This window comes from Lepidochelys kempii, chromosome 7 (assembly GCF_965140285.1).
Source record: "Lepidochelys kempii isolate rLepKem1 chromosome 7, rLepKem1.hap1, whole genome shotgun sequence".
In the NCBI taxonomy this organism is placed as follows: Eukaryota; Metazoa; Chordata; order Testudines; family Cheloniidae; genus Lepidochelys; species Lepidochelys kempii.
The window spans coordinates 22,468,200-22,486,240 of NC_136386.1; the positions used below are offsets into that span (position 1 = coordinate 22,468,200).

The 18,041-nt window shown below is 55.8% G+C and overlaps 1 protein-coding gene across 3 annotated transcripts in view; it reads right to left on the reverse strand.

The window, feature by feature from the left end:
- PLXNA1 (plexin A1) overlaps positions 1-18,041 on the reverse strand; it is a 267,177-nt gene that overhangs the window by 127,136 nt on the left and 122,000 nt on the right. For all 3 annotated transcript variants that reach the window (XM_073351345.1, XM_073351346.1, XM_073351347.2), the window contains 4 exons: positions 16,832-16,972; positions 7,883-7,983; positions 2,155-2,278; positions 706-859 (listed from right to left, as the gene is read on the reverse strand). In XM_073351345.1, coding sequence (XP_073207446.1) covers positions 706-859; positions 2,155-2,278; positions 7,883-7,983; positions 16,832-16,972 — 520 coding nt within the window. The remainder of the gene's footprint in view (positions 1-705; positions 860-2,154; positions 2,279-7,882; positions 7,984-16,831; positions 16,973-18,041) is intronic.

An 18,041-nucleotide genomic window follows, 5' to 3' on the forward strand; every position in this document is an offset into this window, starting at 1 on the left:
CTATCCCGGAGACAGGTGGCTGCTGGAATTTGGGATCCCAGTTACATGCACATACAAGGGCGCAGAGAACAGAAACAGCCTCTCCCTTGCTGCACGTCCAGCACCACAGCATCAGCACCGCTGGACATGGAAAAGAGCTGCTACGCTCACCCAACCATCTCCCCAGGGCCAATGCAGGACTGATCCTGACAGGGCATTCCCTCATGTCTGGTCCAGGCCAGCTTTAAATGACTCAAAAGATAGGGCCTCTGCACTGCTCTCCTGGGGAGACTACAGCCCTGCTCATTTCATCCAGGGGGCAGGGGTGGTGTGTATGTGTTGCAACAGGGCATGCCTGAATGCCCACACCCTGACCACATGTGTATTGACACACTTTACCCCTCTCCTCTATCTGGAGGCAGAGAGGGGGAATGTCACACACATTTATGCTATAGATAGCTAGAAAGAGCCAGGGCTTTTAATGCAAGTTTAAAATATACAGGCTGGGAATGGCTGAGCTGCCATCAACCTATTCCACGCATTCATGACTCCTCGCTGCCTTCTAGGTCTACAACTCTACGGTAAGTGCAGAACTAAGTCATACGGGGAAAGCTTGGTGGCCAGCCCAGCTCTTCTCTGCACGTGGCTTCCATGGGAAGATCCTGCAAGGTATGTCAGGCAGCCACTGCAAAGGTGACATGGGCCAAGTGTGGTTCCTAAACTCACCCCTGCCCCTGGTGATGGGGATAACATCCTTTGCAGATGGAGAGCTACAGTAGATCCTCCCGTCTTCAATGCGGCTCTCGGACTCCGTGAAATCTTCAAAGGAGCAGTTCACCCCAGCAGAGAGATCTGGGACGTTCCAGGCCTGCAGAACCAGCTGGGGAAAGGAGGGAGAAATATCACACAGAGAATCAGCTAATAAGAGGAACTCATTAATGATCAACCAGACCAAGCCCAGCCAACAGGCCAGGCCAGGAACAGTACCCATATGCTCCCCGAAATCCAGCAGGGAAGTCCAGCCCCCAGTCCGTAAGCAAACACTTGCCCATTCCTGAAAACCAGGGGACAAGGAAGGAGGTGAGATTCAGAGAGTGGAAGGCCAGAAGGGACCATTAGATCACATCTAGTCTGATCTCCTGCATAGAATCATAGAAGATTAGGGTTAGAAGAGACCTCAGGAGGTCATCTAGTCCAACCCCCTGCTCAAAGCAGGACAAACCTCAACTAAATCATCCCAGCCAAGGCTTTGCCAAGCTGGGCCTTAAAAACCTCTAAGGATGGAGTTTCCACCACCTCCCTAGGTAACCCATTCAGACACAGGAAATCAAATGCCTTACAAAATCTACGTACATTACATCTACACAGTTACCTTTGTCAACCAAACGTGCAATCTGATCAAAGACTCAATTCAAGTTTGTTTCCCAAGACCTATTTTCCATAAAACTATGTTGACCGGCATTAATTATATTCCTATCCTTTAACTCTTTATCAGTTGAATCCCATATCAGTTTTTCCATTACTTTGCCCAGGACTGATGTCAAGCTAAGCAGCCTGTAGTGAAGCAAGTCATTACAACAGCCCTTTCTGAATATTGACACATGAGCATTCCTTCAGTCTTCTGGAATCTCCCCCTATATTAACAGAGATTTATTAAACTCTAACATCAGTGAGCCAGATATCTCGTTAGCCAGCTCCTAGGTGCCAGTTAACTGGGTCTGCTGATTTAAAAATGCTTATCCCTAGTAGATGTTATTTAACAGCCTCATTAGTTACTAATGGACTGGAAAGTACTTCATCAACCTCATGTGATACGAGTACATCAACCTGCTTCTTTCCAAAAACAGAACAGAACGATTTATTGAACAGTTCTGCCTTTTCTGCATCATTATTAACAATTTTACTACCTCCAGGATTTCTTTTGTTACTGATATACTTAAAGAAATCCTTATTATCCCTAGTCCTGCCAGCAATGGATTTTTCCATCTTTAGCTTCCCTTATCAATTTTCTGGATTTCAGAATTTGTAATTTATAATTGATCGCTATCTATTTACCCTTTTTTCTATTTGTTCGATACTGCATTTTTATTGCAAATTGTTGCCTTCACTTTGCCACAGCACCAGAATGAAGCTAGCACGGGTGACGCTTAAACACCCCCAGGCTGAGCAGCTTACCGAGACCTCGGACATGGTGACCGATATGTTCTTGGGCTGGACGGTGAGCTGGACGCACTGGCGCAGGTCCGAGGCAAAGCGCTGAGGCTCATCAGCCCGCTCACATCGGTCCTTCCGCGAGCAGCTGCAGAGGGATAAAACAGCCATAGTGAGGACAAGGAGAATCCCCCGAGCTCAGAGCTAAGCACCACCCAAACCTGTGGGAGGGCCAGTCACAGGGAGTTACTGCTACACTGAGCTTTACACAGAGCTCAGAGGCTGGCCAAGACTAGAGGACCCACATGCTGCAAACTCACAGGTCAGAGCTTTACCAGGGTGGGATGGAGAATGGACATCACATGAGAGGCAGGCTCAGGAGCCCTCCTAAAACCCTGAACAACTACGGCCGATCCCAGAGCAGGTGTTTGGACAGGATGTATCACACCCACCAGGCAGCACCCCTGGCTACTCTAGCCCTGGGTACCTCCAACGGCTCTCTTCCAAGGCATCCCAACCCAGCACTGCAGCACTCCTTGCTACTCTAGAATGGATACACCACACAACTCTGCCGATGCACCCCAACCCAGCACTGCATCATCCCTTGCTACTCCAGCCTTGGTACACCACACAGCTCTGCCAATGCACCCCAACCCAGCGCTGCAGCATGCCCCTGAATATTCTAACCCTCTCCCCCAGTTCTTTGATGGTGCTCTCATCTAATTGTGTGGTGGCCTGGGGTGGCATGAGAAATTGTTTTCCACTTGTACCCTACACCCTGCTATGGGCTCAGGTCTTCAGAGGATAGTGCACTAACTTACTCCCTCCCCTTGCACCAGTAACTACCAGTTCCTCCAGAACATGCTGAAGCTCCCCCGTCTTTCCTCTATGCTCTCAGTGCTTCTTTCCCCACAGTACATCAAGAAAGCAGCTCTTGATTAACCAGCCCTCATGGCCTGGGGGCCGTTCCCCCACTCTGCAGCCCCTTCAAGACGCACTGCTTCCTCGTAATGAGTTCGAAGAACTTCCCTTTGCTTCCCCTCCCTTTATCTGCAACAACATTATTGCATTATGGGAAAAAGTCTAATTAAGTGGAGGGCAACAAGAAAAAGAAATGCCTGGACACATTTCAAGGTCCTGGCGGTAATCTGGGTGATTTATCCCCTGAGCAGATGCCAGTGCCACACCGTATCTCAGAGACCCCAAAATATGCTCTGTCCCATCCTTCCCCGACCCCCAAGGGATCATGGAGGGAAATGGCAGCTCAGAGTTTAATTAAACGCCCTGCATGGCTAGAGAGGCAGAGCTTTGCCAGGGAGAGACACACTTCCAAGGTGTTTTTCAATTCCAACCCCCAAAAGAAAATCCCCAAACTTTGTGCTGGTTTTTCTACCTTCCATGCCATTTTGCCACCCGTCCTGCACATGGAGCTGAGGTCTGGGAGCCTGGCTGCCAGGTTAAAGGCCTTCCCTCCCAGCTGTCCAGAGCAAATTACAGCCCATTCACACCGCCCCCTCCCTGCAGTAAGTACAGGTGAGGGATGACTGCCTGCCTGCGATTTGCCTCTGAAACGACACTATGACTTCGATTCCTGCCAGACACAGGTGGGGGGGGAGGGCAGAGTTAGGGGCCCCTGTGGTTTAGCCTCTCCGCCTATCCAGGCAGCTGTGCCGGCATCACTGCTAACCACAGGAGTCTGTGGCTGACCACATGTGCACCACAGCGGGATGTCCCCGTGCTGGGGGAGCTATTGCCCAGCTTATTGGGTCTGACCTGAAATCTACCCTGGGGATCGAGAGAGAGGCGTCAGGTTTTGGCCCTTGGACGGCATGAGGCCCAGCGAGTCTGGAAAAGGAAGGTCCGGGTGAGGCCCCCGGCCAGAAGATCACTGGCTCCATCCAGCAGAAGCTCCCTCGGACTGCACCACACCCCATGTTTGGGTCTCTCCTCCCCAATTTCCCTCTGCTTCTTGCCTACCCCTCCCACCCACAGGCCCACTACAGCTTGGCTGTCAGTGTGAGGGGATGGCTCACCACACTAAGGCTCAGTGTGTAATGCCTCAGCTACCCACACAGCCACTGGGACAAATCCCAACAGGCTCAGCTCAGCCTTTTGCCCTCCAGAACCAATCAACTTGGTTCCATGCAGGTTACTGCATGTGGGTCCTTCAGAGTGGAGACACGGAGCTTCTGCCTGCTCCACATGGACACTGAAGATCCCAGGGCACACTGAGAAAGAGCAGGGCTTTGTCCACTGAGCACTGACTGCTGCCCTCCATGCCTGAGGGGCTGCATTTTGGCTGGGCTGTGCACACAAAGGGAGAGGCGCTATGGTGCAAAAGGCAGGAGATTATTCTCCAGCGTCTCTCACCCGCTGCCTGCACTTTGCAGCCCACCTTCACTGTTAAGGATGCTGTCACACAACAGGGCCTTGGCTCTGTGCAGATCTGACTGTGCCCGCTGCCTCTCCCCAAGCTGCACCATCACACGACGTGCAACAGCAGAGCCGGCTGCCTTGGCTACCTACAATGGCTTTGTGCTGAGCCTCAGAGGTAAAACTCCTGCTTTCCACAGGCCTGAGTATCAGAGAGGTTAGCTCCAGTACTTCTGGCCTAGATGGCACAGTGCAATCAGGCACATTTGCATGTGTGAGAGAAACCGGAGTAAACATCACAGCATAAAGAGACGGGCAGCCCCTATTAGCTCCCCGAGTCCATCGCCCACTACAGGCTTAGCCCCCCTGTACATTTCCTAGGAGCAGAGGTTGCTGGAGGCAGGCCCGTGGACAGCAGTTCCGGGCCCCAGGCACGCACAAGCCGCGGACGTGGTGCACGTGACATTTGGGCGGTGCTGCACCTGCGCTGCTGGGTGTGCTCTCCCGGCACAGCCAGGGCTTCTGCATGCCCACCCGGCAGGGTTCCCAACTGTCTAATCACACAGACCCAAAGGCCTTTGTTCTGCCCCCTGCCCCACCCCTTCCCCGAGACCATGCCCCTATCGCGCCCCTTCTCTGAGGCCCTGCCCCCTGCTCACTCCATCCCCCCTCCCTCCATCGCTCGCTCTCCCCCACCCTCACTCACTTTAACCAGGCTGGGGCAGGGGGTTGGGGTGCGGGGTGCAGGCTCCGGGAGGGAGTTTGGGTGTGGGAGGGGCTGTGGGCTCTAGGAGGGAGTTTGGGTGTGGGCTCAGGGCTGGGACAGGGGGTTGGGGTGCAGAAAGGGGCAGGGGGTCGGTGCTTACCTCGGGCAGCTCCCAAAAGCAACTGGCACCCCTTCCGGCAGCAGCTCTTAGGCGGGAGGCCCAGGGCTCCCTGCCTAAGTTCCCTCTAAACTGCATGTCTATAAAGCCCCATGCAGAGGCTATGGGCTGCGGCGGGAAGAGATACTTCTCCCCCAGCATGGACTTGTTGGGGCGGGGAGAGGCACCCCTCCCCGCCAGCCTCAGCACGGACCAGCCCCACACTTGCCACAGCTGGGGGAGAGGAGCCCCTCCTTCAGCCCCGAGCTGCTGCGGCAGGAGAGGGCTGGGGGGAGTCCTCTCTCCCCATCACAGCCACGGGGCAGCCTGTACACCAAACCCCTCATCCCTGGCCCCACCCAGAGCCTACACCCCTCACCCCCCAACCCTCTCTCCCAGCCCTGAGCTTCCTCCCGCAGCCAGAACCTCTCATTCCCGGCCCCACCCCAGAGCCTTCACCCATAGCTGAAGTCCTCATCCCCCCTCACCCCAGCCATAAGACCCCTCCTGGATCCCAAACCCCTCATTCCTGGCCCCACCCTAGAGCCCGCACCCCCAGCCAGAGCCCTCCCACACACACCCTGCACCCCAACCCTCTGTTCCAACCCTGAGCCCCTCCCACACTCCGAACCCCTCAGCCCCACCCCCACCCACATGAATTTTGTTATGTGCGCCGATATGTCACACATCACCCCCATATTGGTGCATATAACTGCACATGGATGTAAAAAATTAGAGGGAACACTGGTCTCCGTGCGTCACTGCCCACAAGCACCACCCCTACAGCTCCCACTGGCCGCAATTCCCGACCAATGACAGCTGCGGAGTCGGTGCTGGGGGGAAGGGCAGTACACAGAGATCCCCTCTCCGGGGGCCGCAGGAACATGTCAGTTGCTTCCGGGATCAGTGCGGAGCGAGGGCGGGCAGGAAGCCTGCCTTAGCCCTGCTGCACTGCCGGCGGCCCCTGGGCCCTTTTAAATCTCCTGGGACCCTGGGCAATTCCGCCACCCCCAGCCCCACCTCCCCCACCCGCCGCTGCCCTGGCGGGCCTGGCTGGAGGCAGCCTAGGAGACTGAGGCCATGGTCAGCGTCAGGACAAGCTCTCCCCATGCCCTCTGCCACCCGTGCTGTAGAGCGACTCCAAGGCTCTCAGTCTGTGACCGCTCTGCTGAGGCTATTCACAAGGGTGGGACTTAGTGCCTGTCATGGTGGTAGCTTTGTGCTATGGGCACTGGTCTGCTCAGGACTGGGCTGAGTCCCAGCAACTCAATTCACACCAGGCTCCAAACCACCATCAAACCACATCTGGTCACAAAGGGGAAAGTCAACACAGGGATGAAATGCCCTGGACTCCAAAGGGCTAATGGGGCAATCCAGACTCTGATAGTGCAGCACCCTGGATGCCCAGAAGGGCTGGGGAACAGCTGAGCAAGGGCGAGCTTCTCCATTGCCATGTGGCCTGCATAAATGTGTGCTGCAGGGGGATGGGAAGCTCCTGCCCGTCAGGGAGGGAAGCTTCATGTCTAATCCTTAGCTACCCGGCAGATCTGACACTCAGAATCCTCTGTGCGCTAGATGGCTGGCGACTCGGAGCAGGCTGCCATCAATCACCCTCACTTCTTTCCAGGGGACACAGCGCAGCCAGAGAAGCCAGCGAGAGACAGCACAAGCAAGGCGGATGAGCCCTTATCTCCCAGTCTGGTCTGCCACCAGCTGGAAATTGGTGGGGAACCAACCTCACAGCCAGTGCCCCTCTCTGAAGGGCTCTCATCTGCACCCACACGCTCCACGGAGTCAGTGAGAGGCGACACCACCCACAGCGGAGGAAGCTGAGGGTCACATCTGCTGAGATGGGCTATTCTTCCTTTCACTGGGGTTTGACCACAGCTGTAGGGGCTGAGCACGTACACAGATCTCAGCAGGAGCACCTTGAGAAGCCACCCAAGCAAGGCTAATTGGCCAGCACCTCTGGTGAGGACCCGAGAGGGAACAACGGGAGGCTGCAGGTCAGCACTAAGAGGCCCTGGCTGAGCTGTGTGAGGGGCCCAGGACTGGGATGGGATGGGATGGGGGGAGGCTGGACAGTGCCCTGGACTAGGATAGTAAGACAGGTGAGGAGCGATGGGCATTGGCACGGACCCTGCCTGTATTGCGCTTGGCTCTAGCAAGGCCTATCGTCAGTCCCTGCAGGCGCAGCAGAGTGGCATCCAATCTGTTTAATGTGGAAGGCACTCAGATACCACGGTGATGGGCAGCAGTACAAACCCATACAGACGAAGGACATGCAACAAAAATCCAACAGCACGCTCAGCGCCCAACGAAACAGGGCTCTGTTATGCCGGGTTGGGGCGGGGATTCATGTCCTTGCTGGTCCTGGGAGACCCAGCTGGGCCCCAGCTAAGGGCTCAGGGGAAGCCATGAGGGTTTGCCCTGGGCAGCCCGGCAGGTGACCGGGGAGAGAGGGCAGGTGTGCAGGGCTGGGGCACAGACACCCAGCATGAGCCCGCCGTACTCACAGGTTATGGAGGACACACCAGCCGCAGTGGGGGTCCCTGGAGCCCAGGCACAGCGCACAGCTCTTGTATTGCTCACAGCTCTCCACGGGCACTCGTGTCACCTGGGGGGGAGAGAGAGAGAGAGAGAGGTAGATTGTGAACATGCCCATCAGAAAGCCCCAGGCCAGCCTGTTCCTACCCACCCACCTCTTGGGGAGCCCCACAACACACACCAGGAAAGGGGGCTGGGCTCGGCGGAGTGGGGGCAGCACCGGGGGCAGATGGAACCAGAGCCTGGAGAGAGTGGGGACAGAAGGGAATGGGGGAGATGTAGGGATCCTGCAGGACAGATGGAATGGGTAACTGGGGAGCAGGAGGGGAATGGGACAGGGAGGGGAGGAACAAGGCAGAAATGAGTGACAGCGAGGGAGGAAGGGAAGGTGGGTCGCACTATGATGACGGTGGCTCAGGCCCATGATTAAGGGAAGGCTGTAGGGTACACTTCCCTCATGCTGCTGGATCCCATGCCCAGTTAACCCCACCCTTGGACATGAAGGGATTAACAAAATATAGGGGCAAGCCCCAGGCTTGTTTCGAGCCCAGAGCTGAAGACATGAGGTGCCCCGAGTGTTTCTTTGAGGCTGAGGATGGGTGCAGTGGGGCAGCAGGCAGAGACCCTTCTCCTGTGCTTTCATCTCATGTCGTGCTCCCCAGAGACAACCCAGTGCCTATGAATCCAGCAATGGGGCGAGGAGCCCAGTCTCCACCCCTGTACAAGCTCTTGAGGCTGGGGACACACAGAACCTTTCCCTCCCATCTGTGCGGCCACGGTGAGCACATGACGTGAGCAGGTGCCCTCGCTGACTCCACCGTACCCTGAGTCCCACAGCTTGGGGCACGCAGGCAGCATGGTGCCTTGCAGCCTGGCTACCCTGGGTGAAGGGTGCCCTTGGAGTTCCCTGGGGGGCTATAGGTGTCCCCTACCCATATGCGGGGGTGTCTGTTAGATACTCAGCAACAGTGCATGGGGCCAGCTTCTGAGCAGAGGTGGCTCTCCTAATAAAGGCCTAGAGGGTCTGTTAACACTACAGCTTGCCTCATGACTTGAGCCTCAGCTGGCAGTGTCTATACCTAGGGCAGGACTTTCAGAGATAGGCAGCTAGATTTAGGGTCAAGGGGCAACGTTTAGACACCTGATTTTTACAAGTGCTGAGACCAGATTGGCCAGTGTGCCCTCCCCTCAGTCTCAGGCAGAGAGCAGCACGACCTGGGTGAGCATTTATTTGTGCTTAATGCCCCCAGGGAGCATTGACTTCAAGGGTCAATGAGGTGAAATCTGGTCTCCAGGAATAGCAGTCTCATGAGCCCACTAGACGGCAGGTTATTTCACTCTATAAACAGCTCCCTTCTTGTCCCTCAAGAAGCCCATATAAGCATGACCACAAACACCAATGGGGGGCATCATGGTTGTATCCCAAGCACTAGTGCGCATGAACCGCAAATGCCCAATCCTGGGAAAACTCCAGTGCTGCCCCCTGCTTCAAGGAGCTGCAGACCTGGCTCCTTCCCAAGCCAGATGTCCCTGTCTTTCGCTCTCCTTATTATCGAATCATAGAAATGTAGGGCTGGAAGCGAGCTCAGGAAGTCATCAAGTCCAGCCCCCTGTACTGAGACAGGACCAAGCAAATCTAGATCATCCCTGACAGGTGTTTGTCCAACCTGTTCTCAAAAACCTCCAGTGACGGGGATTCCACAACCTCCCCAGGATCTTTGTCCCTCCCCATCACTCCAGGGCAAAATCCTGCAGTTGGGACAACAGTTAGACCAGGTCTCCACTCACTGTTCCCTCTAAGCTGTGCATGTGTGCACGCGCACACAGATCCTAAACCCCGCGCACCCGGTGAAACACCACACGCACAAAAATTTGCACGGAAGCACAAAAATTTGCACAGAAGAAAGTTTTTTTGCGCACACAGCCTGTCAAAATTTAGAGGGAACATTGTCTTCACTACAGACTTCTGCTGGCATAACTCAGTCAGCCAGGGGTGTGAAGAGGTGGGACCCCTGACGGGCAGAGGCCCTAGTGTAGACGCAGTTATACAGCTAAGCTGCTCTTTCACCCATACAGCTCATTTTGCTCATGCGTGGGACTTTCGCTATACTGGTACAAAATGCAACTTTGCCGGTCTAGCTCCGGCTATACGAGCAACGCTTTGCCAGTATGGTACATCGGTATCCCAATACCTGTACAGCGCTCCTAGCGTAGCCATGGCCTTCCTTGTTGCGGCCACCAGTGATGTTCCAAAGAGCAGCAGCATTCCATAAGTTACAGCTGTGACAGGCTAACAGCCCTGATGGACAATGGCCAGATGCTAACCCTGCAGCCGCAGGGAAGAGGGGAGATTTTAAAAGGAGCAGGGTCGGTAGGATGTTCACCCCTAATCTGGTCCTCAATGACCTGGAGGTCACCTGGCATGGTTGGAAAGAACCCTACAACCTTCCATACCTAATGTACAGTCTCCTGTGGGTAACAGTCTGAGCTCCCCTGCTGGTAGCTAAGAAGGGGAAGAGAGACTGGAAACTCCTGGACTATGTGAGGACACCTCTGCTTGCCCCAGTGGGCCCCACACAACCTTAGCTCCTTAGAAAGCTCAATGGTGAGAGGGAGGGCAGGCGAGGCTGCTCTGTATCTGTTCTGAGCAGCCAATGGAACACTGAGTTCATTTCAACCCAGAGGCAAAGGCGCTAAGAAAAGCTACATTATTTCCATCAAGAATTATTGAACCTTGAGAGAGAAAAACAGCTCACAAGGGACCTAAGAGATCCAGTGTACCCAGCACAGACACAGCCTCTCTAGTGCTCTCTGGCTTTCATGGAAAGGGATGCACGGCTGTGCCCAACATTTTTCAAACTCCTTTCAAAGACTTATGCCCCTCAACCCTGACCTTCAGTCCCCCATCACCCCACTATCCCAGCCCTGCCCTCCTCCTACAGCTTTGCTAATCCCCCTCCACTCTGACCCGCAGCTCCTCCTGCTACTCTAACCCTGAGCTCCTACACAACTCTTCAGACACCCCTCAATCCTGACCAGCAGCCCACCACTGCTATTCTAGTCATGGGCCCCCACCCTCCATAGATGCCCCTCAACCCTGAACTACAGCTCCCTCTCTCCCCACAGAAGGGCCTCCCCTGAATGAGGCTAACAACTATTCCAGATTATAATGGAGGTCATGCCTAGATTGTGATACACAAGCGGGAACCACATTGAGACCCCACCAAGCTCATTGGCAAGATGACTCAGGTACTGGAATCAAAGGTAGGTGCGGCATAGAGAAAGGTGAATGGCTAGGGATCCTGGCCATCTAGCCAACCTCTGTAGAGCACAATGAACAACTGGACTCTCCAGAGTTTAGGAAAACGGGCTAGCATTTTACAGCCCCCTATGCCCATTTCAGATGCTAGCCAGACCCCTGCACTCTCCGATACGTGACAGCAGGAGCTGACCTTAAAGGGTTACAAGCTCTTTATTAATTGCTCCTCCAGATTTGATTAAAATCCCCTCATTCCTCTGGCCCTCCGAGCTCTGTTACAACTGTTCATTTAATTACTTTCCAGCAACACCCTGATAACACCAGGCTGCGATGGAAGAGAGCTCTTTTTATTTAGGAAAGGAGAAGACAGGAGTGGGAGGAGGTTTCAGAAGGCAAGAGAGTTCTTTGCTTTGTCAGCAAAGAGACAGAAGCTGCAACAGCAAATGTCATTAATACCCACTTCCAACCTGTTTGTAAGGAACCCAACACAACTGGGTTAATGTCCTGCTACCCTCGCTGTGAAAAACACTGCAGCTCAGCAATAAATCCCCCTCTGTTGGGGTTCACTGAGCAAAGCCCTCGTCTGCCTAGCTGCCCCCCAAATATTCCACCAAGGGGAAGCTGTGGTAGGCAGGCCTTAGAACTGCAACAGGGCAATGACAGGGAGGCAGCCAGGAACAGCTTCTCAGATTCCCCCCACTCCCCATTTCCTTTAGGGTCCTCTCACCTCCCCCCATCCCCAGAGTCTACAGCCTTTCCACATGGGATCCCCACATACACAACTTCAAGCCCTTCGACCCCCTGGGGAACAGGGAATTCTCTGTGATTCAAAGTGCCCTGGAGCATCCATAGATGGCCTAATGCTCTCTTGTGGCCTGACAATCCAATCAGACCTCCTGCATAACCCAACCCAGACAATTCCACCAACAATTCTGCATCAGACCATCCCTTCTGGTCATCACTCCTCTCTCCCCAGCTGGCCACAGCTTAGGGCATCTAGGATGGGGCTGGGAGTGCAAAATTGGGGGGAAACAGGGACTTACAGAGGGAGTGAAATCTCCACACATGGGCTGCAGACTCAGGAACATGGTCTCTCTTTCAGCTTCTGCCTTGGAGCTGAAGACCATCTCCTGCTGTCACTTCAGCACTGCCCCAACCCTTCCCAGCTGCCCCAACACCTGTCTGTCAGGAGGGGATAGCCCAGACCTGGGAACTCCTGGCCAGATCCAGCTGAACGCAGGGCCAAGGGGAGAGGCTGCTCTGCTAAGGAAGAGTTACAACCCATTTTCAATCCTGCTGCCATTAACCAGCAGAGAGGGAGAGGAGGAAATGGAAGAGCTGGGGATAGTAAGGGGCTCACCGCTGAGAGGCTCACCACTGAGCCACATCCCAGGCCCTTTGAGACTCCGGGATTGGGGGATTCGGCCGACAGCCTCCCAGTCAGCAAGTCACTCAAGGAGCCCCAGGTCTCCTCAGAGCCTCTGACAGATTGTAAACCGGAAACAGAGCCTGGCAGGAGGAGGAGGAGGAAATAGGGTGCTCCGTCCCCATGGGGTGTCTGGAGCAATCAAAGGCTCCGTTTTCACATCCCCCACCTGGGACAGTGGCCCAGAGATGTATCATGATTCTAGTTCAGCTGTGGTTCCAGCCACGCGCACAGACTGGGAGACTGAGACACACCTGCCCACAGCTCACCCACACTGCCCACTCAGCCACATCGGGGAGGCTGGGCCACAACCCAGCTCCGGCAGGAGTCCATCTCAGGGGGGCAAAAGGCCTATTGCCCCCTTGGTTCATCCCGTGTCCCAGCTCCAGCTGCACTCTGAGCGAGGCACAGCATGGGTAAGCACACTGCAAGGGGGAAGAGTGCTCACAGTTTGCCAAGGGACAGCCCCGGTCCTGTCATGGGGCGCCAGACCCGGCTGTTTCGGGAACATAGGCACAGACCCCACACAAGCCCTCCCAGGGCAAGAACACTCCATCTCCAGCAAGCCTGCCTGCAGTGGAGGAGGATGGGGTGGTTAGTATCCCCTGAGCCATGACCCAGTGGGGCAGCCAACCAGCATGCAGCCCAGACTGCCGTGCGGACCCACTCAGCCCCATCCAGGTGCATCCTTTTGGCCATTGCATTCCTTCAAGGGGAAGATGGTGTTATTGTTGAAATGCTATGGTAGGGCTGGCAGGCAGAAGCTAAGCTAGCTCTCCTTCCTACCCAGTGCCAGGCCCTCCCCTAACACACCACTGCATCAGCCTTGCACTGCAGGACACTGTACGACATAGCAAGGTTTGCACAGTGCCATTGCAGCATTGGGACAGTGCATCGATCAGCGTTCATGTTGCACTCCCCATCGGTACCCAGCCCAGCCTGGGGAAGTTAACGATCCAACCAGTGGACCAAATTCGGTGATGAATCCTGGTCCATTGCCAACTGAGGCACATTGCACATATGCTAAGAAGAGAAGATCACCCTGCAGCCTTCCTGGGAGCTGAGGTTGGGAAACAGACCTGACCATCCGAACGGGGAATCCCCACCCAGAATGGGGCACGGGGCAGCCTAGCAGTAGCTAAGCATAGCTAAATCGCAGCCCACATTCACAGTGTGGACACAGACCCATGGGTAAGAACCACTGGGCCAGCAGGCTTCCCTCCCCTGCTAAACCCATAAGAGTTTGCAAAACTGGGATCCCTCCAGGTCGTTCTCTGCAGAAACGACAAGCCTCACTTCGAACACATGATACCGGCCCTGCTACCCAACCACATGCAGGCTTCTCGACAGCTTGGGTCGCACACCCTGACAGCTACAGGGTCGTGCACCCTGATCAGAAGACAGAAAACCACCGGTGCTCAGTCTCCCCATCAAGGTCTCAAAGCAAGAGGACGGCTCAGCATGAGCCAGCGTCTACTCAAAGGCCCCGTCCACACTAGAAAGGGCGCTATACTGGGGCAGCATGCTGTACAGACTAAGGACCAAATACAACAGTGACAGGCAGGACTGGAACAGCAGCTGGGGGCTGGGGGTCGGGAGCGAGGTGCATAGCCAGAGCGGCAGGGATGTGGGAGGGTTCAGAAGAGAGGACATGACTAGAGCACAGAGCCTGGGAGAAGGCAAAGTGCCTAGCCACACTGCATCCACCCTGTAACAGCCCCCTCCTTCATCTCCTCTTAGGACCACCAGACCCCAAGTCTTGCGGCCCAGTGCAATAACCATGGGGCCACCTACATCCTGCCTCTGGTAGGAAGAAGCGAGCAGGGTGAGATCTGTGTCTAAAATCCCCCTGCTGTTCGAGGGCAGGGAGGACCCAACTGCTCAGAGCTCCGCTTGCCTGCGAGCAGCTTCCCAAATGGTTAATTCATCTCACCGCAGGACTCTACTTCACTCTGCCTAAACGACAGCCCAGGGCCATCCTCCTACCTACCTCACACACCCTACTTCAAACACTGCCTGCGCTGGATCCAGCCCACCTAGCAACTGTGGCCACAGAGACGTGAGGTGGCCTTGTGTTCTCACCACCCGCCCAAGCCAGCGGTTCAGGAACCTCCGCACCCATAACAAGAAGGAGCCAGTCAGAGCTAGTGGCTTCGATGCTGCCCATCTGTTCCCCTGCCGAAGGCATCAGGCACATGGGGGAGGTGAATGGAGAGCGCTTTCCCACTGTCAGCCTTCCTCCCTGCCCCTCTCCTCCAGCCCTCCCAGCAGGGAAGTCAGCTTTGCTCAGGTGTTTAGCAGGAGACTGAGTGAAAGGGTCAGAGAAGCCCATATCCCCAAAGGGAGGGGGAACTCCAGGGGGCTGCCAATAATCGTTAACACCTGGGACAAAGGATTGCCCATGCCATAGGATCCCCCTGCTAGGAGCCTGCTGGAGCAGCACTTACAGGGAAGGCACTGAGCTCTCTGCACTGGGGCCAAAGTATTACCCAGGCACCCTGCAGGCAGCTCCAAAGATAGGGGATGACAGGACCAGGGAACCGAGAGGGACATTCAGGCCAGCCAAAGCTCAGGGGAGCAGGGCAGGTAGGCATGGGGGGGAGGGACAACCTGGTGAGCAGCTGCAGCCCCCCTTTCGTCCTTCACGGCAACTAGGCAGGAGCGCACAAGTGACCTTCCAGAGGGACTGAGCCCAGTGGGAGATGTCTGTTCCCAGAGGGCAGGAGGGGAAAGCGAGACACTCAGCGGGTCACTGGCAGGCCTAGATGGGACACAGCAGCCCCTGCAGGGACAGATGACAATGCAAAGACAGCAGCCCCAGAGAGACTTCCTCTGGGAGGCAGTGACCCGGAAGAGCTCCATGGGAAAGGGAGCCCAGGGGAGGGAAAGGTGACAGGAATGTGGGAGCGAGTGGCTGCTGGGGGGAACAGGGCCACCCCTACCCTACACGTCCCCCAATTCTCCATGGGAGTGTCCTGATGAACCAAGAGCCCTGGAGACTGGATTCCTCCATCCCAGCACGGGCAGCAGCAGCCCAAGCTCCCCCAGCAGAGCATCTGCTCTTCCCTGGAAGGCACCCCCCGACTCAGGCCTACAGGGGAGCCCCGTCGCCAACATGTTCTCCAGTCTCAGCCTCCACTATGACTGTCGAAAGCGAGACCAGTCAGTGATACTGCACCACAGGCTCCTGGCGCGGGACTGAGAACGGGCAGACTCGTTTCACACAGGCCACCCGTGGCAATCCTCTCTTAGCACAGCTTGAGACAGCCAGAAGGCAATATTGCTACCTCACAGGGTCACAGCAATGGTCCAGAGAGCTGGAAGCATGCGAACATATATACACGCCTGCCCACACACACGCACAGGTATGTGCCCTCCCATGCGTAGGAATACCGGTGAATACAAACACTCATGACTATACACAGCATTGCCAAGTTCTCATAGCAAACCATGCCGTGTTGAACATGTGCTGTACAGAAGCAGGCTAAGGGAGCTATATTTGGTCAGCTCGGATGGACTGTCTGTCCCTACGTCTTCCAGCAGACCATAAGAGATAACTGCCTGCTGCCCAGTGGGGCCAACCTTGCAGCAATACCAGTGAAGAAGAGCCACAACCCATCCCATTCCACTGGCTGGTGCACTGGCTAGGGGGAGCTACTGAGGTGGCTCACTGAGCCCCAGGGCATAGCAGAAGCTAGGCAGAGGGAAGATCACACATAGCTCCATACCCCCTGATGGTGGGCCAAGGAGCAGAATGACCCTCAAAGGAAGCCTTTAGTCAGCGTTCAGGCGGGGATTTCCAAAGGAGTGAAAGAGAATTGGGTACTCAGTGCCCACTGCATCCAAATGGAGCAGGGCACTGCACCTCCCGCCAGGCTCCTCTGCAAAGCCCAGCGTGAGTGACTAGACCTTGTGCCGTCAGACTGCAGGGCCATGCAGAGGGGGTCTCAGGCCTCTGTCAGAGGCTCCAGGGAGACGAGAGGGACAGTGCTGGCATTCTGTGACCGGGGCAGCAGGAGCAATGCAGCTTCTGTCCCTATCATGCTGCTTACTCCTGTGTTCAGTGCCTGGGCACTGCGGTGATGGGAGCAGGCTGGGATCCTCCCTCTTGTAGGATCGGGGTGAGATGGCTGCTGCAGACTGCAGCACAGGCTGGTCCCTTCAGCTGCCAACTTCACACTGATCTTGCTGGTGAAGCAGAGCAAGCCCTGCCTCTCCCTCCTGGGCAGTTACCTGTTTCTCAGTCATGGCATAGATGTGCTGGCGGTCAGGGCTGAGCACCAGGTCTCGCAGGATGGAGCTGCCCTCGTGGGCCACGACGTTCTCATACTGCAGTGCCGGGCGCCCGCTGGGACTGGCCAAGTCCACCAGGATCTGCGGAGGAGAGGGGAGAGGATTAGCACGGTCTCCCATGCAGGGTCACTCTGTAGTGGCTCAGGGAGGGGAAACGCTGCAGTTACAGCAATGAGGCATGCACAGAGGGGTTTCAATCACGCATGGACCTGAGTCAGGAGGCCTCAATCTCCCCTTCCCCCAACACTCCACCTTGTCACCTTCCACAAGTCTCCGCCCTGCGCGGTTTCCAGCCAGGACCACAAGCGGTGACAAGGGCCATTGCTGACTTCATGAAAATCAGACAGCGGCAGAAATCAACCTGGTGAGAAAGACCCTCAGGCTCCAGGCCTCGGAGGGGCTTTGGCTGCCACAGGAAAGCACCAGAGCAGCAGCCCAGGCTCAGGAAAGCTCTCCAGACCCTCTCTGCCATCTGGCAGATGTAATGCACTACTTTCCCGGGGCCCCTCCTTTCTCCTACACAATCTGCACACAAGCAGAGCGGGGCGCTGGGGGTAGGCCCACCCAGGGCAAGACTGTGCCCTCAGTCTGTTCTCCAGTCCCAGAGTTCAGTTGTCAACATTCCTAGCAACGGGGCTGTCGCCCTGGGGACAGTATCAGGAAATCCTGCCATTTACTCATCCCACACTTCCCCTTGCTCACTTTCATCCCACTGCTCCTCATTCCACCCCACTGGCTCAGTCTCAGGCAGCCAATCCCTTCTGGCATTTACCCTCTCAGAGAGGCACAGGCAGAAACTGCCTTCCCATTCATCGTCATTCAGCCAGACTATGCAGACTTCTTCGCTCTGTTCATCCCTCCCCAGAAGCCAAGCCCTGCAGCCACCTGGTTATTTTTGCTGCTTTCCTCTGAGCTCCCTCCAGTCTGTCAATATCTTTTGAGCGTGGAGGAGGCCAGAATTCCCAGGTCAGTGTCCCCAGAGCTGGGAAGAAAGGGCCTCGTGCCCCCTTGCTCTGGGATGTGGTGCCCCTTGTACAGAAGAGCCCAGAACTGAGCCATGTCTGACAAGGGGCAGGGGGATTTGACACAGTAATACCCAGAAAGGGCTACCACCTCCATAGGCCAGTCTCCCTTGAGATTCAAGGAAGGT